At 43.7% G+C, this 22,696-nt stretch overlaps 1 protein-coding gene across 1 annotated transcript in view; it reads left to right on the top strand.

Annotated features, from left to right (window-relative positions):
- The window catches only part of GUSB (glucuronidase beta), a 77,789-nt gene that overhangs the window by 15,038 nt on the left and 40,055 nt on the right, over nucleotides 1–22,696 (top strand). The window contains exons 3-4 of the mRNA XM_077296375.1: nucleotides 912–1,093; nucleotides 16,691–16,833. Of these exons, the coding sequence (XP_077152490.1) occupies nucleotides 912–1,093; nucleotides 16,691–16,833 (325 nt within the window). The remainder of the gene's footprint in view (nucleotides 1–911; nucleotides 1,094–16,690; nucleotides 16,834–22,696) is intronic.

Below are 22,696 nucleotides of genomic sequence, written 5' to 3'. Positions count from 1 at the left end.
ATATTGCCACACCTTTTACTTGCCACAGGTAACTTGGAACAAGCATCACATGCTTGAAACAAAGTTCTTTACTCTGAATTTTGGAAAAATGCCAACAGTTTTGTCCTGCCAATTTTTGGAGTTTTGTGAAAATGATGTTGAACGCATTGCTTTTTTGTGTTCCAATACACACAAAGGAAATAAACATGTGTATAGCAAAACATGTAACTGCAATAATTTTCCGGGAAAAAAACTTTATTTTCTGGAACAATTTCAGGGGTGCCAACACTTTTGGCCATGACCATATATATGCATGTCTGGTATTATCTTGATTGTACGGACTTGGAGAATTACATTACTATGGACAACTTGTCCTGCAAAAAACAAGCCCTCATGCCGCTATGTCGACCGAAAAGGGGGGGGCGCGAACGAAAGCAAAAAATTGCCCTAGAGGAAAATTGTTTTCAGGTCCAGATTTCTGTTAAAAATGTCTTAACATAACTTTATATGGGACCATACTGTGTACTGTCATGTTCTTCAATGTATACTAGTGTGCAATAAGCTTCTTCAAATACATTTATCGACTATCCAGATAAAAGGTGATACATGTATGACTACAGAGTCGCAGCACTCCTAAGAACAATGTCCTTTTACTCTGTGTGTACAAACATGGTAAGAAAGAATAGAATGGAGCGATAGAGACCATGCTGCGTACAGTCTGTGAGACTGACTGGGACTGCTGTTATGATTTTGCCCACGCAAAAAGAAACTCATAGTCCACTAAGCATTACATTAGACAGGAAAAAAAATAGAGCAAATAGTGTGTAAAGTGTTGGAAAAAGGGACGTTTCCAATATGTTCTATTTTTTTTTTTAATTTGAGTTTGCTTTTCATTTTTTTGGTCTTTAAATACTACTATGTCTTGTTTGCAGTGGGTTAACGGTGTTCAGGTAACACAGCATGAAGGAGGACACCTGCCATTTGAAGTCGACATATCCACTGTTGTAAAAGGTAGTTTAGGATCTCCCTGTCGCATCACTATTGCTGTGAATAATACCCTCACTCTAAACACCTTACCTCCAGGATCCATCGAATTCATGAATGACCCCGCACGGTAAGTATCGTGTTCGGTCCACAGCCTTTTCTACTAGTTCTTGAGTTGGAAACATTGAGGCAGATTAATTAATCCTTTGTACTATTTAAACAGTGTGAATTTATCACAGTGTCTTATGCTTAATGGTATATTTTGCAGCATAATTTTGGTGCACATTGTGACACTTTTTTATTAAGTCCCATTTACTTCCTAGCCACTCTTAGCTAACTCTCCCATATTCTTCACCAAACGTTCCTGTGTTCTCCATGAGAAAGCGGCCAGCCTACACGTCGGCCGGCTGGTAGTCTCTGGGAGAAAAATATGATCGTCCAGTCTGAAACCGGACACTCCCAATTCTCATTTCCTCCAACAATCAGTCGACCGGCAGCCTCATATATAATAATTAGACTGTTGGTCAAAACCGTTGATATCGGCGGGATCGACTGACATTAATCTAATGTGTATGCCTCTACTTGTCAGTTGATACCAAAAAAATGTGGAAGACTTATAATAAATGTGGTGCAAGATACTTGATTTGTGGTGCATTGAGCCAAAAGTATTCTACATTTAACATGGTAGATCTCCTATAATGTCAATTTTGGAGGAAATGTATTTTAGATATTATGAAAACCTATTAATTTTGGAGGGACTATTTTGCAACAAATGCACAGAGAGGTAAAATTTGCACAGTGGCGTAGCCAGACATTATACAGAAGGTGCATCCATTAACCAGAAGAAAGAAAAGTGGGCTATTGGAATTGAAAAAATAATGCGTAGGCCTTGTCACACACCTAAAAATAGAAGAATAAAAGGATCAATCAAAACGTCAAATCTACCCCAAAATGGGGTCTATGCCATAAAAACCCAGTGTAGACAAAAATGAATTAAAAAATAAATTAAGGACAGTAACACAACAATAAGAAATGTAAAAAAACGACATAGGTACAGGGGTGTACACCCAGAATTAGTTAAAAAAAAATAAAAAACAAAACAGCGAGTCAAATTATACATAGTGAGGTGTGATGCTAGCCATTGTATAAATCTATATATAATGTAAGAATTGCTGTTTTGTATATTTTCTCCTAAAACTAAAAAAAGTTGTTAAAAGTCTGCTAATAACTTATTTGTACCACAAAATATGATTCTACCGACAAGTACAACTTCGCCTGAAGTCAGGAAGCCCTCACACGATTGTCGCCCAAAAATAAAAAGTTATTGCTCCTGGAATGCGGCAATGAAGAATTGAAAATAGAAATGGTTTGTAATTCGTGTCCAAAACTGTCACAAACACAACCGAAGGGCTGGGTACCCTGATAACTAGGCTAAAGTTCATCCACAGTGCACCCTAAAACAATGTACACAAGCAATGTCAAGAATGAACCTAAGCCTAAAGTGTTAGGCTGTAAGGGTTAAATAATAGTGATGAGCAAACGTGCTCGGATAACGTGTTATCTGAGCATGCTCGAGTGTTATCAAGTATCTTTTGCGTGCTCATATAATATGTTCAAGTACCCGTGGCTGCATGTTTTGCGGCTGTCGGACAGCAGCTACACATGCGCGGATTGCCTAACGGCTGCAAAGCATGCAGCTGCAGGGACTCGACCATGTTATCCAATTACACATGAGCATGCTCGGATGACACGTTAACTGAGCTCATTTGCTCATCACTATTAAATAATCAATACCGAAGCTTGTATTTTTGAGAAGCGTGTGAGGAGGAAAACTGCATGAATTACGTCACTTTATGTGGCTTCCTCAGGGATGCTGTCCCAAAGTGTAACCTGTAATGACTAACGCGCTTTTGTTTTTTTCCTCCCTTTATTCCTAATAATACAACTTTTTTTATTTTCTATCAACATAACTGCAATCGCTTCCTATACCATAAACAAGCTTCTTACACCTCTCAACTGGAATTTTTGAACCACTCTTCTTTTGCAAACTGCTCCAGGTCTCTCATTATTTGAAAGATGCCTTCTCCCAACAGCAATTTTAAGATCTCTCCACAATTGTTCAATGACATTTAGATCTGGACTCATTGCTGGCCGCTTTAGAACTCGCCAGCGCTTTGTTTCAATCCATTTCTGGGGGCTTCTTGAAATATCTTTGGGGTTATTGTCCTGCTGGAAGACCCATGACCTAGGACACAAACCTGACACTGGGCACTACATTGCAACCCAAAATTTGTTGGTAATCTTCAGATTTCATGATGCCTTGCACACATGCATCCAGTGCCAGAAGCAGCAAAACAACCCCAAAACATCCTTTGAACAGCCACCATATTTGACTGTATAGGCACTGTGTTCTTTTCTTTGTAAGCCTCATGTGTTCAGTAAACAGTAGAATGATGTGCTTTACCAAAAAGCTCTATTTTGGTCTCATCTGTCCACAAGACGCTTTCCCAGAAGATTTTGACTTACTCTCGTACATTTTGGCAGACATCAGTCTAGCTTTTTTTTATGTCTATATATCAGCAGTGGGGTCCTCCTGGGTCTCCTGCCATAGCTTTTCATTTAAATCAAATATTGACGGATAGTTTGCGCTGACACAGATGCACCCTGAGCCTGCAGAACAACTTTAATTTCTTTGGAATTTTCTCTGCGGTCCACATCCAGGGAGATCAGCTACAGTGCCATGGGTTGTAAATTTTTTGGTTATGTTGCGCACCGTGGACAAAGGAACATCCGTATATCTGGAGATGGACTTGTAACCTTGAGGTTGTTGATATTTTTCAACAATTTTGGTTCTGAAGTTCTCAAAGAGTTCTCTTCTCCTGTTTCTGTTCTCCATACTTAGTGTGGCACACACAGACACAATGCAAAGATTGAGTTAACTTCTCCCCTTTTTATCTGCGTTCAGGTGTTATTTTCATATTGCCAGCACCTGCTACTTGCCATAGGTGATTTTGTTGAAAAAAACATCACATGCTTGAAACAAAGTTGTGTACCCACAGTTTTGAAAACAATTGTGTCCTACCCATTTTGGGGTTTTTGTGTGAAATTGTATCCAATTTGCCTTTTTTTCTCTTTTTTTATGTTGTTCTAATACACACAAATAAAATAAACGTGTATAACAAAACATGTAAGCGCAATAAATTTTCTGGGAGAAATACTTCATTTTATGGAACTACTTCAAGGGTGCCAACACTTTCAGACATGACATGTATGCATGTGTATATATAAAGTAAGTATCGTGAAAAAGTGTTATGCAGGTGTGAGGAAATATGCTTTTAAAAATAGAAATATTTAATAGTTTATTTTTATCAATTAACAAAATGCAAAGTGACTGAACAAAAGCGAAATCTAAATCAAATCACAATTTAGTTTGACCATGTTTTGCCCTCAAAACAGCATTAATTCTTTAGGGTGCATTTGCACACATTTTTTGAAGGAGCTAGACAGAGAGGTTGTCCCAAACGTCTAACCACAGATCTTCAATCCTTTAATGTAATCTCACACAGAATAAATTATGTTGACATCAGGGCCAGATTATCACTTCCAGGGCTCCTTGGCTCTGTTTGGACTCATTATCCTGCTGCAGAACAAATTTGGAGTCAGATGCCTCCTTTATGGTATTACATGATGGATAAGTATCTGCATATATTAGCATTAAGGACCCCGTTAAAGAGTACCTGTCACACCAAAAAATGCTATTAACCTGCACATATGGGGTTAATCTGCGGGTTAATGGCTTTCGGGACCTGCCCAGTGCCAGCTCATTGAGTCTGCTGCTGGGAAGAAGTGTAACTTTTTTTCCCACAGCAGCAGTCACCACTCTGTGTATAGAGAGCGGCAGCTGTAACTGCGCTCCCTCCCCTGTCACTGACTGACGACTCGCTCAGCATTAGTCTGCTGCCAGTCAATGCCGGGGGCACAGTTACAGCCGCTGCTCTGTACACGCAGAATGTCTCATTGCCACCACCCCGTGAATAAAACCCGAACACTATCGGGAGGGAGGCAGAAGTTCATTTCCTCCCAGCAGCGGGGCACAAAGTGCTGGCTCCGGGCAGGTTCAGAACACTATATTTAACCTGCAGATTTCTGGTGTGGTTTTTTTTTTTTCACGTGAGAGGGTCTCTTTAATTTTTATCAAATCCTCAACTTCCTTTTTTGAAAGATTGCCCCAAGCTTGCAAGGACCCTCCACCTTGCTTCACTGTTATCTGCAACCAGGCATTATTGTATTTTCTCCAGTCTTTCAGCAAACTGTTTTCTGTTACAGCCAGATGACTCGTCAGTCCAGAGCATCTGCTGCCATTTTTCTGCACCCAAGTTACATTGTTTTCGAACATACCGTATTTTCCGCTTTGTAAGACGCACTTTATTTCCCCCAAATTTTGGGGGGAAATGTGAGTGCGTCTAACAAAGCGGATATACCGCTTACCATTACAGGCTGGGATGAGGGGGTGTCCGCTGTCGTCCGCCGCCGCTGCCGGGGTTGTCTGCTGCTGCCCCGGGTGATGCTGGAGGCTCCGGTGCTGCGGGGGGCTCTGGCGACATTTTGTGAAAGACCAGAGCCCCCCGGCAGTTCGTCCATGCGTTCCAGTATGACTAATTCCGGGAAAATGGCCACCGGAATCTCGGGAGATGAGATTTCAGCGCTGAGATCTCATCTCTCGAGATTCCGGCGGCCATTTTCCCGGAGTCAGTCATACAGGAACGCATGGACGAACTGCCGGGGGGCTCTGGCCTTTCACAAAATGTCGCCAGAGACCCTGCAGCACCGGAGACAGCCCTGCAGCACCGGAGACAGCCCTGCAGCACAGGAGCCCCCTGCAGACCCCTCATCCCAGCTTGCAGCACAGGAGCCCCCCTGCAGCACAGCAGCCCCCTGCAGAACCCCTCATCCCAGCCTGCAGCAATGCTCCACTCCTGCCTCCAGCAACGAGCCTGGGACCCTGATCCACCACAGCCACAACCCCTGGTAAGTAATAAGACGCATGGATTATAAGACACCCCACCAATTTATTAAAAAAAGTTTTTTCCTATTTTTCTCCTCAAAATGTGGGGTGCGTCTTATAATCCGGAGCGTCTTACAAAGCGAAAAATACGGTAGTTGAATCACTTGGCCTTGTTTCCATGTCAAAGGTATGGTTTTTGCCCTCAATTCTTCCATGGGGACTACATTTGTCTAGACTCATCCAAACAGGAGATAGATGTAGCTGAGTCCCACTGGTTACAGCCGGTTCTGGACTGATGGCACTTTGGAAGGGAAGTAATCTTGAGGTATCTTGCATCTGTTGCACTAAGATTCATTTGCCGTCCACTACTTTGCCCCTTTTTTGGTGTCCTCAAAGCTGAGAAATACAGGCAAATATTTATCCATTATGCAATACCATCAAGGAGGTGTCTGACTTAAAATTTATTCTGCAGCAGGACAGCAACCACAAAGATACAGCCAGTGTCATTTAGAAATATCTTCAGCGTAAAGAGGAACAAGGAGACATAGAAGTGATGATATAGCCATAAGAAGATCTGTGGTTAGTTCTCTAGGATGTTTGCAACAACCTTCTGACCAAGGTGTGCAAGTGTACCTAGAAGAAGTAATGCTAGCCCCCCCCCCGTCAAAAAATGAAATAAAGGGGGGGTCTCATGGCATTACAGATCTTAGGATTATTGTGGTGATCAGATATGCACATTGGGCTTTAATTTAGGGTTCAATCTCAGGTCAGTTTAAATGTCCATGGTGAGCTATTTTTAGAAGCTCTGGTTTTAACTGGCGCTTTTGGCGCCCATTTCAAATGGTTTTTATTGGTGGTTATGGTTGTTAGGCAGATTTATTCTGCTATATATTTGCCAGCTTTTACCAGGGAACATCATTCCGCTGGAGCAGTGAAGAAAAGAAGAGACCTTCTTCAAGACGGAAGATTTGCTGCGGCAGCTGATCTCCAGAGCCGGCGCTGAGGGTGGGGTTGACTGGCTAAGGAGCTGCCTCGCTATAGAACCTTATGAGGTAGCTTCCGAAGCCGTCTCCCCCCCTCCCTTACCGGCATCCCAGGCCGAGTCCTCGCGTCAAGATTCTGCAGAACCGCCGTCTGTCAATGGAACTCCGGGCTCTCCAGCGCTGCCGACACCGCAGGAAGGACCGCGCCAGACACAGAGACCTAGACGCCGCTCTCAAGCGCCATCCAGGAAGTCGCGCGGCGCTGCAGCCAGGAGATCTCGCAGCCCAGCACGAGATCTCCCACAGCGTCCTCAGACGTCATCGGCCGCGTCATCAGTGAGCGCTGGCAGCTCAGGGGTAAGATGCAGCCGTACAAGCGCTGCGGAAACCCCTCTGTCAGGCGCCCTGTCGGCGATAGCGGCGGCCTCCTCCAGCATCCCAGCTCCCGCACCGGACCGCGTGCTCCCGCAGCGTGAGGACTCCATCGGGTCAGGTTCAGCTGGCTCGCACCGGCGCTCGCCCAACATGGAGGGCTGGAGCGCTGGCAACTCTTCTGGACGCAGCAGCGACGCCATCAGTAGGGGTGAGAACATTCATGTGCCCCTGTCTGTCTCGCACGCTGATTTTAAAAATATGATCAAGGATGTGGTTTCAGAGACACTGGGGGAGGTTTTTAAATCTCCTTCTCCCACAGTTGTCAGTTTTGACAACAGTCCTGGAATTTCCACATCCTCTACTGTAATTCCTCAGAATCATTTTAAAGAAGCTCTGACTTGTGAGCTTTCTCCCCTTGGTTTTCATCTCAGCTCAGCAACAAAGGAGCTGATTTGGAGTAACCAATACATTGATTTATTTTCTTTGCTTCCTCGCAGGGATCAGCCGGGTAGGTTGGAAAGGCGCGATGAAAAATCTGATTCTGATGACGTTAAGCGTGGTCACATCAGATCTTTCAACAATTGGATACAGGCCTTTTCAATTTATTCGGCGGTCCTGGGCGAGAAATCACCTAATTTATGTAGTAAATTGTTTCAACACATTGACATAATTTTGGAGGCATACCGCAACTTTGGCGGTTTTGCCTGGATTAATTATGATGAATCCTTTAGGCAAAAGTTAGCTGTTCATCCTGACCTCTCCTGGGGTACGAAGGATGTCGGGCTTTGGATTAATCTGATGCTGCCTCAGAGACAGTCTTCAGCTAAACAGGTGTCATCAGCCCTCCCTAAGAAGGGCGTCTGTTTTGCTTTTAATGACTCTGTCTGTAAGTGGAATACTAACTGCAGATTTCGACACGAGTGTTCATTTTGCGGTAATGCGCACTCTATGTCACGATGCTTTAAAAAGCAGTCCGCTCAGCAAACACTTTCCAGGGACAGTAATGCAAAAAGCCTCGACCCCAGTGAAGCTGGAAAGACTGGTGTACTGGCTAAACAAGTACCCAGATCTGCTGAGCAGTAATTTAATTTTTAACGGATTTTCTAAAGGTTTTTTTGTGCCTTCTTTTAAAGGGATCGGTTGTAAGTTGTTAAGGAATCTTCCCTCTTTGGCATTTAATCCCGAAATAGCTAGAGAAAAATTTTTTAGCGAGCTGGAACTTGGTAGGGTCGCAGGTCCTTTTACCTCCCCTCCTTTCCCGAATTTTCGTATTTCTCCGCTGGGTTTAGTACCCAAAAAAGATACGGGATCTTTCCGCCTGATTCACCACCTATCGTACCCCACCGGTTCATCTTTGAATGATGAGGTAGATAAGGACGTCTGTTCTGTTAGCTACTCATCATTTGACTTGGCCATAGACATGCTTAGGAATATGGGTAAGAACGCTCTTATGTCCAAATCGGACATTAAGTCGGCGTTTCGGTTGTTACCTATAGATCCTAACGGTTTTAATTCATTAGGCTTTTATTTTGAAAACCAGTTTTTCTTTGACAAATGCCTCCCTATGGGTTTTTCCCTGTCTTGTTTTTACTTCGAGAGCTTCTCATCATTTTTGCATTGGATACTGGAATCCAATTCCCCTAATGTCAATATTTTGCATTATCTAGACGATTTTTTGTTTGTAGGCCCCCCTGAATCTTCAATTTGTTTAGATACACTTAATAGTTTTATTAAAATGTGCGAGTATTTTGGCGTTCCCATTGCCCATGAGAAAACCGTTTTTCCTTGTAATTGTATCGAGTTTTTAGGCGTTACGTTAGACTCGGTTAAAATGGAATCCAGACTCCCGCTGGACAAAATTGTAAAATTATCCACTGCACTAAATAATTGTCTTACCAAAAAGAAGGTGATCTTAAAGGATCTTCAATCTTTACTCGGCCTACTAAATTTTGCTTTGCGTATTATTCCAATCGGTCGAGTTTTTTCTAGACGGCTTTATGATGCTACCAAAGGATTATCGTCTCCTACTTCTCATATCAGAGTTTCTTCTGAGATGAAGGAGGATGTAAAAATTTGGTTAGAATTTCTTTCAGATTTTAACGGAAAGTCTTGCTGGCAAACTGCTTTTATTTCTGCTGACTCAATCCCCTTCTCTGTTTCTGTGAATTCCACTTCCGGATGTGGTGTTCTCTTGTCACATCATTGGTGTCATGTTCAGTGGCCATCTCATTGGTTGGATTCTCATATCACAAATAATGAGATGGTGCTGGAACTCTTTGCAATTTTTTTGGGGCTCTATTTATGGGGCTCTTTGATTCAGAACTCCAGGTTAAGCATTTTTTCATTGAATCAAGGAGTACTTCTCTCCATAAACACCCTGTCCTCTAAAAATAAATGCGCTTCTTTGATTATAAGACAATTGGTTTTAACATGCCTAAAATTTAATATTTGGATCAAAGCGAAGCAAGGCGTGAGTGCATGGGCTTCAGTGGCGGGTTCACTGTGCAAACATGAGCGGTCATTCTTTTGCTTACAGGTACCCAACGCAGATTTGGAGCCAACTCCTTGCCCGCAGTCAATTTGGGAGCTGATTTCGATTTGATTCCTCAGTGTATTAGGAATTCCCTCTCGGCTAGATCATGGGCCGATTATTCGGCCGCGTGGCTTAGATGGGTGAATTTTTGCGCCCTTCATAACTTAAATTGTAATGTATCCAATGCCCTATCCGGCCTGCAGTTTGCAGTATCTTTGTCTGAATCAGGCCTCTCCCACTCAGCTATAGCTAAATCCATTGCAGGGGTATCGTTTTTTCTAAAATTAAGGGGTAACCCCCCGCTAACTAGTTTTTTCCCTTTAAAGCAATTTTTGAAGGGCTTGAAGAGATCTAACTTTAAACCCGATTCAAGACGCCCGATCTCTTTCCAGCTTTTGAAGGAATTATGCTTAGCGCTCCCTGATGTTTGTAGTTCTAGAGAGGAGAGCGTTTTATTTTATTCAATATTCACACTCACATTTTTCGGTGCCTTGCGGGTTGGCGAGGTAGTCTCAACCAACAAATCGGAACCTTCTGGTCTGTTCATGTCTGATGTCAGAGTTGATAATTCTCAAGTAGTTTTATTTATTAGAAAATCAAAAACAGACCAGATGGGCAGAGGATCTAGGTTAATTATTAACGCTTTCCCTGAGCCGTTAATCTGCCCAGTAGCTAGTTTATTGCGTTGGCTTACTATTAGGCCAGATATTTCAGGCCCATTATTTATTCATTTGGATGGTTTACCTGTAACTATATTTCAATTCAATGCAGTTCTAAAAAAATGCTTATGTTCTTTGAATTACCAACACCTTAGGATCACTTCCCATTCTTTCCGTATAGGAGCTGCTACCGAAGCAGCCAGATCAGGTTTAGAGGATGCTTCAATACAGAAATTGGGTAGATGGGAATCTAATAGATTCAAATTGTATGTTCGCCACGAACTTTACGATTACTAATTATCTATTTATTTTTCAGGTCCATTCATAGTTTGGATTATTGGACACTCGTATATTTTTTGGGCAGAGAAGAGGGCCAGGCAGAGAATTTATACTGAGAATTTATCATTTAATTCTTCTCAAGTTCAGATCTTCTGGCACAGTGTTCGGGGCATGAAATGGTCAAGTTTTTGTTTTGAGTTTAGAAAATGTATTAACATGTTTCCTTTTCCAGATTTAGTGATTTTTCATTTGTCCGGTAACGATTTGGGCAAAATGAGAACTTTAGATTTATTAGCTTTTATGAGGTCTGATATTTGCAGCATTAGACAGTCCTTTCCGTCTGTGGGTCTTGTTTTTTCCGAAATTGTCCCCAGAATTTTATGGTCTGATTCGAAGTTTTTATTTTTGGATAAGATTCGTAAAAGAATTAATAGGAGTATGAGTAAATTTTTACCATTAATTGGCGGTTTTTCTTTTCGTCATGAGGAATTAGAAGGGTTTTTACCAGGTCTTTTCCGTACTGATTTGGTCCATTTATCGGTTATTGGATTGGATATTTTTAACTTAAATTTACAATCGATGGTTGAAAAGTGGCTGTGTGGTTATGGGGGGGCCTCGCCTCTTTGAGGCTTGGCTCTTGGGAAAATCGCCCATTGGTATGGGCGGATTGGATTTGGTGTTTTTATGGAAATATGGAAGTTGTGATTACATTATTTATTCTGTTTGTAACTGGTTTAACCCTAAATAAACATCACGGCCATTTTTCTTCCACTCAATAAATTCTGTGTTGTGTTTTTATTTATTATTTAAGGAATAGATCTTGTAATGCCATGCTAGCCCCCCCCCGTCAAAAAATGAAATAAAGGGGGGGTCTCATGGCATTACAGATCTTAGGATTATTGTGGTGATCAGATATGCACATTGGGCTTTAATTTAGGGTTCAATCTCAGGTCAGTTTAAATGTCCATGGTGAGCTATTTTTAGAAGCTCTGGTTTTAACTGGCGCTTTTGGCGCCCATTTCAAATGGTTTTTATTGGTGGTTATGGTTGTTAGGCAGATTTATTCTGCTATATATTTGCCAGCTTTTACCAGGGAACATCATTCCGCTGGAGCAGTGAAGAAAAGAAGAGCCCACCCTCCCTCCCCTTTTCTTTGTTAAGTCCCTGTCGTGATGTTCTTGTTTGTGGGAAAATCGCCCATTGGTATGGGCGGATTGGATTTGGTGTTTTTATGGAAATATGGAAGTTGTGATTACATTATTTATTCTGTTTGTAACTGGTTTAACCCTAAATAAACATCACGGCCATTTTTCTTCCACTCAATAAATTCTGTGTTGTGTTTTTATTTATTATTTAAGGAATAGATCTTGTAATGCCATGCTGTTGAAGGCAGAGGGTGATCACACCAATTTTTATTTGATCCTCAGCATCAGTTGTTTTGTTTTTTTTGTCCTTGAGGGGTAACCTACATCTGGAGTGTCTGGTTTCGGAACATAGATAGAAGAGAAGGCGCTTACCCAGGCGTGGCCCGGTCGCCTAAAAGAGAGGCGGTGTGCCTGCTGCATCACAATGGAGATCCTGGAAGCGCTGCAGTGGGTCTATTGGGGGCTCTAGCTGGCATGTGGACGTGGGTGGTGAATGCGTTTCCGTGAGTCGGGTGTGCGTATGCATGGGGTGAGCCGCAAGACGTGCGGCCAGATGACTTCTAACCCGGAAATGATGATTCACTTCCCGTGGGTTCAGAGGAGGTGTCCAAGTGGAGGGAGGCACTGTACCAGGCTGGTCTCACATTAAATTGCGGTTGAGGACGCCAGAAGAGCATGTTTGGCTCCCTCTTTCCCTCCAGTTTGACAATGGAGCAGAAGTGATGGCGTATCAGCGGCAATCTCACTGGTTATGGAGAAGATACCAAAAGTGACGCTGAGACCAGCCAGCAGGGCAACAGCACTAATAGAGCGGATTGGATTGGATCCACAACCTCCAGGGCAGATCATTCTGGTGATATGATTCGGCTTCCATATCTTGTATCGATGGTAGCCACTGAGTGGTGAGTGACTTTTGTGAAAGTTCGCCTGTTTATAATAGGTCCATTCTCTTTTTGCTTGTTGGGAGAGACCTAGGAAATGCTTAAACATAAAGAGTGTGCTCTTTGCAGAGAAGGCTTGCCCAACTCGTGGCAGAAGAGACTCTGCTGTGCTTGTGTTGAAAAGACAGTATGCGAAGAGCCTTCTAATCTTGCCATGAATCCAAATCCTTGATCCCCCTATGAAGGTGACAGTGCAGGACATCGTTTTTTTTTGTTGGGGGGGGGGGGTGCCTGAAGCTAAAAAAGTGGCAAACCTTTCCAGTAAATGAGAAAATCCAGGCCTTCATTAGAAAATAATGAAAAAAAACGAGAAGAAAGGTTACCTGCCCTCATCATCCAGGGATGTATCCCGAGGAAGTCTCTTTGAAGAAGATGCGGCAGCAGTATGGACTAACACACCTAAAGGCCATGTTCACACAGTGCGTTTTTTACTGCAGAACCGCAGCGGTTTTGCCGCTGCGGTTCCGCAGCTTTTTTCCATGCAGGGTACAGTACATTGTACCCTATGGAAAACAGGAACCGCTGTGCACATGATCCTGAATTTAAAAAAAAAAGCCGCGCTGAATAGCTGCGGGAAAAAAGAAGGAGCATGTCACTTCTTTGCCCGAAACAGCAGCGGTTCTGCACCCATAGACCTCCATTGTGAGATCAAACCCGCAGTAAAACCCGCAGATCAAAAATATATCTGCGGGTTTTATTGCGGTTTGTGGTGCAGAACCGCAGCAGCCGGAAGTGCGGGGAAGCGGCCGGAAGTGCGTCGGCGGAAGTGCGTGGGCGGAGAGACATGGAGGCATACCGTCGCATGGGGATCGTGATTGATTTGGTATGTGTGTGTGTATGTGTGTGTGTGTGTGTGTGTGTGTGTGTGTGTGTGTGTCCCCATGCGACGCTAGTGCCACCATTGTGCTAAGTCGCCGTATGGGACTACTACTCCCATCCGGTATTAGGATGGGAGAGTTGTCCCTGTGTCCGGCGACTTAGCACAGTTGTAAAGTTACACAAAACACCTACACACAATACACATACATGACACACAGTACATACAACATAGAGTATATACTCACCAACAGCACACTTGTAGGCGAAGCCCTCGATCCTCCAGGAAAAAATCACAAAATAAAAAATCAAATTCATACTCCCTGTCCGCAGAATCCATAAAACGAGTGTCCCACGCCGATCCCCTGCTCTCCGGCGATACACTGCCAGGAGCGAAGCTCCTAGCAGTGTATGGCGTACTGTCCCGGAGTTCAATGACTCCGGCGTCTCGGTTAACAGCAGTACAGCTGCATTGAACTTTCCCACGCAGCACTGCCGTTAAGCGAGAGTGCCGGGGTCAATGACCGCCGGTAAACTCGCTCGCGCATGCGCAGTGACACACCGACAGGAACTATGGCTCCTGTCAGTGTGTTGCTGCAGCCGTGGAGAGCAGACATATCTCTGGATGTGTCTGTTCTCCATGGAAAATCTTCGTGGGATACGTGGCACTTAAATACGTGGCAATTAAATACGTGACACGTGGCACTTATACGTGATACGTGTCACTTAAATACGTGGCACTGAAATACGTGATACGTGGCACTTTGATACGTGGCACGTGTCACTTAAATACGTGGCACGTGGCACTGAAATACGTGGCACGTGGCACTGAAATACGTGATACGTGGCACTTTGATACGTGGCACTTAAATACGTGGCACTGAAATACGTGATACGTGTCACTTAAATACGTGGCACTGAAATACGTGATACGTGGCACTTTGATACGTGGCACTGAAATACGTGGCACTGTGATACGTGGCACTTAAATACGTGGCACTTAAATACGTGGCACTTAAATATGTGGCACTGAAATACGTGGCACTTAAATACGTGATACGTGGCACTTAAATACGTGGCACTTAGGCTATGTTCACATTTGCGTTGTGCGCCGCATGCGTCCTTTTTTTGATTGATTTTGGACGCAGCAAAAATGCAACTTGCTGCGTCCTCTGCGCCCGGATGCGTGCGCTGCAGTGACGCATGCGGCGCAAAACGCAAGTGCGACGCATGTCCATGCGCCCCCATGTTAAATATAGGGACGCATGACGTAGACTTAAATAGCTGGATAGAGCTGGATCCGCGGGCTGTGATCTGGCCTACGCTCAGCACTCTGCGGAGCGCTGTCATTCAAAACACGTCCACTCATTTTGGTGTTTAGTCCCAAAATGGAGGATGGAAGAAGAAAAGGGTTGGACAAGGAAATGACATCATTTCTTTTTTTTTTTCCCCCACTGCAGTTAAAGCTTTATTTGTGTCAAACACAGACAATCTGCAGAGAAAACTGCATAAAAAAACCGCACTAAAAACCGCATCAAAAACGCACCAAAAACGCACCTGCGTTTTCTGCCAAGAGCTGCGGTTTTTGTCCTGAAAAAAAAGGATTGAAATCAGGATCGTGTGAACATACCCAAAATGTGTCAGTGGCCAAGGCATCTAAAAGATCTACATTGCCTTTTGAGGAAAAGAGAATAAGAAGTTGTCCACTACTTGGACAAGTCCTTCTCCGATCCCACGCTTGGCCCTGATAAAATAAAAAACCTGCGCTTTCCTCTTCATGTTCAATTCGTACGAAGGCGGGGACAGGGACTCCAGTGCTGATTGGGCACCAGGCTCAGATGTCGCAACAACGGGACAAGAGCTCCGAGACCACGAGTGCCAACACCGCTGGAACGCCATGAGAGGGGAGTATATGCTATTTTTTAATTTTATTGGCGTCAAACATTTAGATAAAGAACGGGTTGTCCTAGTAGTAGACAACCCCTTTAAAGATCCTTTAGCTAGGACAGCAGATGTTTATACTGTGTGCAGGACTATGTGGGGCCCATTATACTGTGTGGAGTACTATGTGGGGCCAGCGACGGCTCTCACTTCCTGTTGATTACTTATTCATCCATAGGTGGGGACAGAGGCGCCAGCTCTGATTGGATGCAGGGCTCACATGAAGTAACAACCTCACTTGAGCCCTGTGAATGTGAGTGCCAACACCACTGGAATGGCAAGAGAGGGGAGAATATGCTTTTCTTTTAACTAGGGCAAACATTCACATTGAGAACGGATTGTCCTAGTACTGCGCAGCCATTTTAATGGGTCTGTAGAACCCTGGTGCGCTGAACTTCTAGCAGTGGGATGCAGGGTATATATGTTGAATGTGCTAACATTAAACTACTTTTTTTTGTTCAGGGTTAGTACTCAAAAATAGGTCAAGAATGTAATTTGTTTAAATTTGATATTTTTTTTCCACCTTGGATGTTTAATTTTTATTTTTTTTAAAGGAGTTTTCTGAAATAATAAAAGAACCTCTAATTGCCATTGAAATCCATTTCAGCTTATGTGCACACTATGCTTGGCTTACCTGTGTGCATAAATGAAATCCTGACTACCAATATCCCACGCTACTGCAAATCACAATGTACAGCATGAGAATGTTAAGGCCAGTGATTGGCTGCAGCACTCGCATGGTTAAATGGCACATTATCACTGCAGTCAGGGAAACAAAAACCATGTAGGAACATGGTAGCAGCAAGAAATTCAATAGGTGTTTTTTTCTGAAAACCCATTTAAATGTGGTGGAAAAGTGTTACAAGTGTTTTTAGTTTTGTATTGTATTTCATTGTTTCATTCATAGTAGCCATTGGCTATTTTTCTTATACAATTCATGACCTATTCTGTATCTTGATCAGTGGGTAGATTGCTATTTAAATTTGTACCATTTTCTGATCTAAGATGTAAAATACATAACTCACACCATGGTCTTCTTTTTCATCATAGATATCCTAAAGGATATTTTATTCAAAATACAGAGTTTGATTTCTTTAATTATGCCGGAATACATCGCCCTGTGGTTCTTTACACAACTCCCTCGGTGTACATTGATGACATCACCGTTATTACTGACAGATGGGATAAAACAGGTAAGAATTCTTGTCATCCAGTTGCATGGTCCTAACCCCATAACGACTGCCGATACTAATTAAAACTTCGTTCATTAAGGGGCCTTATTCCCTCATAGCTGTTTTAAAACGGCTGTGAGAAATAAAGTAATAGCGCCTCCAGAGTTGTAAAATTGATGTGTTTTCAGCTGCCGGGGGTAGCTGAGGCACTGGAGAACACAGACAGGGCTGTTTTTTGCAGTCCCCAATCACGTTATTTACCTTATGGTCTTCATGTAAAAAAAAAAATTAAATCCAGTAAAAAAAAACAAACAAACAAAAACTTTCTCTTCTGATATGATCTATTATGTCACAGAAGTGAGAAATGGTGTCACCAAGTCCCCCACGGTATCTCCAGCCCCCATCCCCCCTCCTCTTCATCCCAAAGCAAAATAGCAGGCATATGCGCTGTGCTCCCGCTTGATCTGCCAGCCAGCACCTGGCACCATCATGAGCCAATTTAATTGGTTCCTGATGTTTAATCACTGTGATAGATCTTATCACAGCGATCAAAACCCAAAATGTTTTAAAAATATGACAGCACTTGGGCTTTGCCTCTCTTCTCCCCCTATAGTTGGTCTGCGAGAGAAGAGAGTTACACAAAGTGCTGTCCTGTCTTTGAAAGAAAAATCAAAGTTCAAGATCAATTTGAATACATCCTTCCCAAATCTTCTATTCAGCTCCCTGATCTAGCCCACAAACCCTCTTGTCATCCCCTAATCAGATTCCCTTTTTTACATTTTATTTCACTGAATGAAATATTCCAGTTGCAAATCTTTATTCAGTACATAGTGGAACGCGTTAAGAACAATAAAACATAAAATGTTCAATGTAAATCATAATTAATATCCCATGGAGGTCTGGATTTGGAATGATACTCAAAATCAAAGTGGAAAATCAAATTTTATAGACTGATCCCGCTTCAGTGGAAATGCCTCAAAACAAGGAAATGATGCTCAGTAGTTTTTGTGGCATGTATGACCTCCCTACAATGCCTGGGCATGCTTCTGATGAGGCGACGGGTGTTCTCCTGAGGGATCTCCTCCCAAACCTGGATTAAAGCATTAGTCAACTCCTGGACAATTTGTGGTAACGTTGGTGGATGGAACGAGACATTATGTCCCAGATGTGCTCAATTGGATTCAGGTCTGAGGAACGGGTGGGCCAGTCCATAGCATCAATGTCTTCATCATGCAGGAACTGCTGACACACTTCAGCCATATGAGGCCTAGCATTGTCATGCATCAGAAGGAACCCAGGGCCCATTGAACCTTCATATGGTCTCACAATGGGTCTGAGGATCTCATCCCAGTACTTAGTGGCAATCAGAGTACCTCTTTGGTAGCACATGGATGGCTGTGCTGATTTCCAAGGAAATACTCTTCCACACCATTACTGAACTACTGCCGAACCGGTCATGCTGGAAGATGTTACAGGCAGCAGAACGTTCTCCACCGTGTCTCAAGACTGTCTTGGGCTAAGTTCACATTAGCGTTGTGCGACGCAGCGTCGGGCGCCGCTGCGTCGCCGCATGCGTCATGCGCCCCTATATTTAACATGGGGGCGCATGGACATGCGTTGTGCTGCGTTTTTTGACACATGCGTTTTTTGGGGCGCACGCGTCAGGGCGCACAGGACGCAGCAAGTTGCATTTTTTTTGCGTCCAACTTTCGGCAAAAAAGGACGCATGCGTCGCAAAACGCAGCGTTTTAGCGTGCGTTTTGTTGCGTTTTTGTTTGCGTTGTGCGTTGCGTCGCCGACGCTGCGTCGCACAACGCAAATGTGAACGTAGCCTTGTCTGTCACATGTGCTCAGTGTGAACCTGCTCTCATCCGTGAAGGGCATATGGCGCCAATGTCAAATCTGCCAATATTGGTGTCCTCTAGCAAATGCCAATCGCCCTGCTCAGTGTTGGGCTGTAAGCACAACACCCACATGTTGACTCCTGGCCCTCATACCACCCTCATGGACTCTGTGTCTGACAGTTTGAGAAGACTTATGGATGATAGTGGCCTGCTGGAGGCCATTTTGCACGGCCCTGGCACAGATTCTCCTGTTCCTCCTTGCACAAAAGAGGAGCTAGCGATCCTGCTGCTTGGTTTTTGCCCTTTTATGGCCCCCTCGACGTTTCCTGGTTTACTGGTGTCTAATGGTTTCTGCTCCATGCTCTGGACACTGTGATGACAGACACAGTTACCCTTCTGGCCACATATCGCATTGATGTGCCATGCTGGAAGAGTTTTGCACTACCTGAGTAACCTCTGTGGGTTGTAGACACCGCCTCATTCTACTGTGCGTACCTCTAGGGGTGAGAGCAATGTCAAAATGCAAAAGTGACCAAAACAACAGCCAAAAAGGATGAGAACAGAGAAATGGTCTGTGGTCTCTACTTGCCACCTGCAAGACCACTCCTTTATAGGGGTTGCCTTGCTAATGGCCTATAATTTCTACCTGTTGTTCCATTTGCATAACAGCAGGAGAAATTGATTCACATCAGTTTTGCTTCATAACTAGACAGGTTGATTTCACAGTGTGATTGACTTGGAGTTACATTGTGCTGTTTAAGTATTCCGTTTATTCTTTTGATCAGTGCGTGCACATGTGTATGTAAAAAAAAAAAAATGTATACAATATACATACACACAAAAATTGAAGAGAAACAGAGGACAGGAACTCTGAGGACAGGAACTCTGTTGGAAGAAGTAATCTTACAGGTCACCATTTAATGGGCCTTGAAATGTGACTTAGGCTACGTTCACATTTGCGTTGTGCGCCGCAGCGTCGGCGCCAAAACGCAGCAAAACGCATGCACAACGCTGCGTTTTGCGCCACGCATGCGGTGCAAAACGCTGCGTTTTTGGGAAACGCAGTTGCGTTTTCAACAAAAAAACGCAGCGTTTTGCGCCGCATGCGTTTTTTTGTGCAGTGAGTCATTCTTCATCCCACCCACAAAAAAAAAGTGTCTACACAATAGATAAGGACCACCAATGGCTAGAAGAGGGTTGGTGTTTATGTAATTGTGTATATATACCCTGGCAGACATGAATTCCTCCCATTTTGCTGGTATTCATGATGGAGCGTCCCATGGACAGTATCTACATGGATATGGAGATGGAATTTGCCTTTGCTCATGCCTATGCTGTCGCCTGTTCTCATCAAAGGGAAAGGGAAAAACGGAGATGGATTCGTCGCCGCTTTTGGATACACCCTATCTTGGAAGTCCGGGAGAGCCGTGGAGCATACCATAGCTTGTTTGGCGAACTGAATGACAACCTGGAGAAATATTTCGAGTACACCAGGATGTCTCAGGAGAGCTTCCGGTATCTTCTGCGTCGGGTGGAAGGAGCCATTAGCAGGCAGGACACGCAGCTCCGGAGAGCTATTTCCGCAGAGGAACGGCTGCTGGTGACTCTACGGTACGTAGCTGTTTGAATGACTGTGATATGTTCTTCCCTTTTTTTTTATTTTATTTTTTTTATTTTTTTTGGGGGTGGTATGGTCAATGTACTTTTATAAATTGCAATGTACTTTAATGTAATTTCTTTATCTTCTTGGCAGTTTCCTGGCTACCGGAGAGACCTTGAGATCCCTTCAATTTCAGTTCCGGATTGGAGTCTCCACTCTCTCCGGAATTATTGCTGAGACATGCCGCGCTTTGTGGGATAATCTCCGGGAGGAATTTTTACCCGTCCCTACAAGCGATATCTGGTTGGCCAACGCACAGAAATTTGACCAAGTGTGTTCGTTTCCAAACTGTATTGGCGCGGTGGATGGCAAGCACATTCGGATTACCAAGCCAGGGAAAAGTGGATCCCTTTTCTACAACTATAAAAAATACTTTTCCACTGTGCTGATGGCAATTGCCGGTGCGGACTGCCGTTTTCTCGCAGTGGACATTGGTGCGTTTGGCCGTTCAAATGACTCGCGCACATTTAAAGAGTCGGATATGGGCCAAAAATTATATGGGAACAATTTTAATTTCCCACAGCCACGACCTCTTCCCCACACCGAAGGCCCTGCGATGCCATTTGTTGTGGTTGGGGATGAGGCATTCCAAATGTCTGGCAACCTATTGAAACCCTACTCCAGTCGGGGCTTGGACCACACCAAAAGGGTTTTCAATTACAGACTGTCCAGGGCCAGAAGGACTGTGGAGTGCGCCTTTGGCATCCTTGTCTCCAAATGGCGGATATTAGGATCCGCCATTAATCTGAAAACTGAGACAGTGGATGAGGTGGTGAAGGCGTGTGTGGTTCTCCACAATTATATTCTGTCCAAAGAGAGACTGAACGTGGATCTCGATGAAACCATAGCCAACCCATTGCCCGATTTCCATGATCATCCTCTGAGGACAAGTGTGGAAATTGCGCAGATGAGGGATCGTTTTGCGGCCTATTTTGTGTCAGATGTTGGCCGTGTGTCATGGCAAGATACAATGGTGTAGTAAACTGTTGGACTGTATTCTGGTGTGACTATGCTAAAAATAGTTCACCAATGTAATGTGCCTTATCTAAAAAACTTGGAACCCTTTGTTTTTAAAATGTTGTGTTTTAATAAAAAAAAATTTCTTCAGTTTTCTACCCTGCTTCAAAGACAAAATTTATACCATACCATATAACATATTTATTTGGTTGTCAGATCGCCGTGTATCGTTGTGTTTGACAGCAAAAACAACGATACCAGCGATGTTTTACAATGGTAATCAGGGTAAATATCGGCTTACTAAGCGTAGGGCGGCGCTTAGTAACCTGATATTTACCCTGTTTACCAGTGTGAAAGTTTAAAAAAAAAACAGTACATATACTCATCTTCGCGTCCCCCGGCGTATGCTTCCTGCACTGACTGAGCGCCGGCCGGAAAGTGAATGCACAGCACAGCGGTGATGTGACCGCTCTGCTGTTAGGGCCGTCACTCAGTCAGGGCAGGGAAGCGGACGCCGGGGGACGCAATTCTGAGTGTATGTACTGTTGTTTTATTTACATTTCACTGGTAACCAGGGTAATCATCGGAAGCGCGGCGGCCTGCGCTTAGCAACCTGATGTTTACCCTGGTTACCCGGGGACCTCGGTATCGTTGGTCGCTGGAGAGCTGTCACACAGACAGCTCTCCAGCGACCAAATAGCGATGCTGCAGTGATCTGCATCATTGTATGTTTCGCTGCAGCATTGTTAAGTGTGAAGGTACCTTTACGGTATGTGTCCACGTTCAGGATTGCATCAGGATTTTGTCACGATTTTTCATCAGTATTTGTAAGCCAAAACCAGGAGTGGAACAATTAGAGGCAAAGTAGAATAGAAACATCTGATCCACTTCTGTATTTATCACCCACTCCTGGTTTTGGGTTACAAATACTGATGAAAAATCGTGACCAAATCCTGATGCAATCCTGAGCGTGGACACATACCCTTAGTGATTGAAAACACCTCATACACTTTATTGTTTGTAAACACCTCATACAGCAATGAGAGACACACCAAAAAAGGCAAAATAAAAATGGTAAAAATAGTGTCTGACATTGCATATATGAGTTGTTTGAAGCACAAAATATGTGTAGACGGCGCACGGTGTGACTTGCTGAGAAGTATACAGGAAAATAAGAGCAAATATTGTTGTATTAAAACCAAAATTTTTTATTGGGGGGAAACAGGAAAAAAAAAAGGGGAAATAAACTTAGGGGGTATCAACCTGTGCCACCATGGGGGAATGGTATGGTTCTTTTTGGGAATGGGGAGCGGAAAATGAGGATGATGACGACGACGAGGAGGAGGAGGATGTTGACCTATTATAGTCCAGGAGGCTGGATGGCAGGTCTAAACCCTCCGCAGGGTATAATGGGGAGGAAACC

The sequence above is a fragment of the Ranitomeya variabilis genome, chromosome 3 (genome assembly GCF_051348905.1).
Source record: "Ranitomeya variabilis isolate aRanVar5 chromosome 3, aRanVar5.hap1, whole genome shotgun sequence".
Taxonomy (NCBI): Eukaryota; Metazoa; Chordata; class Amphibia; order Anura; family Dendrobatidae; genus Ranitomeya; species Ranitomeya variabilis.
The sequence above is the reverse complement of the archived record's forward strand: the minus strand, read 5'-3'. Positions and strand labels throughout refer to the sequence as shown.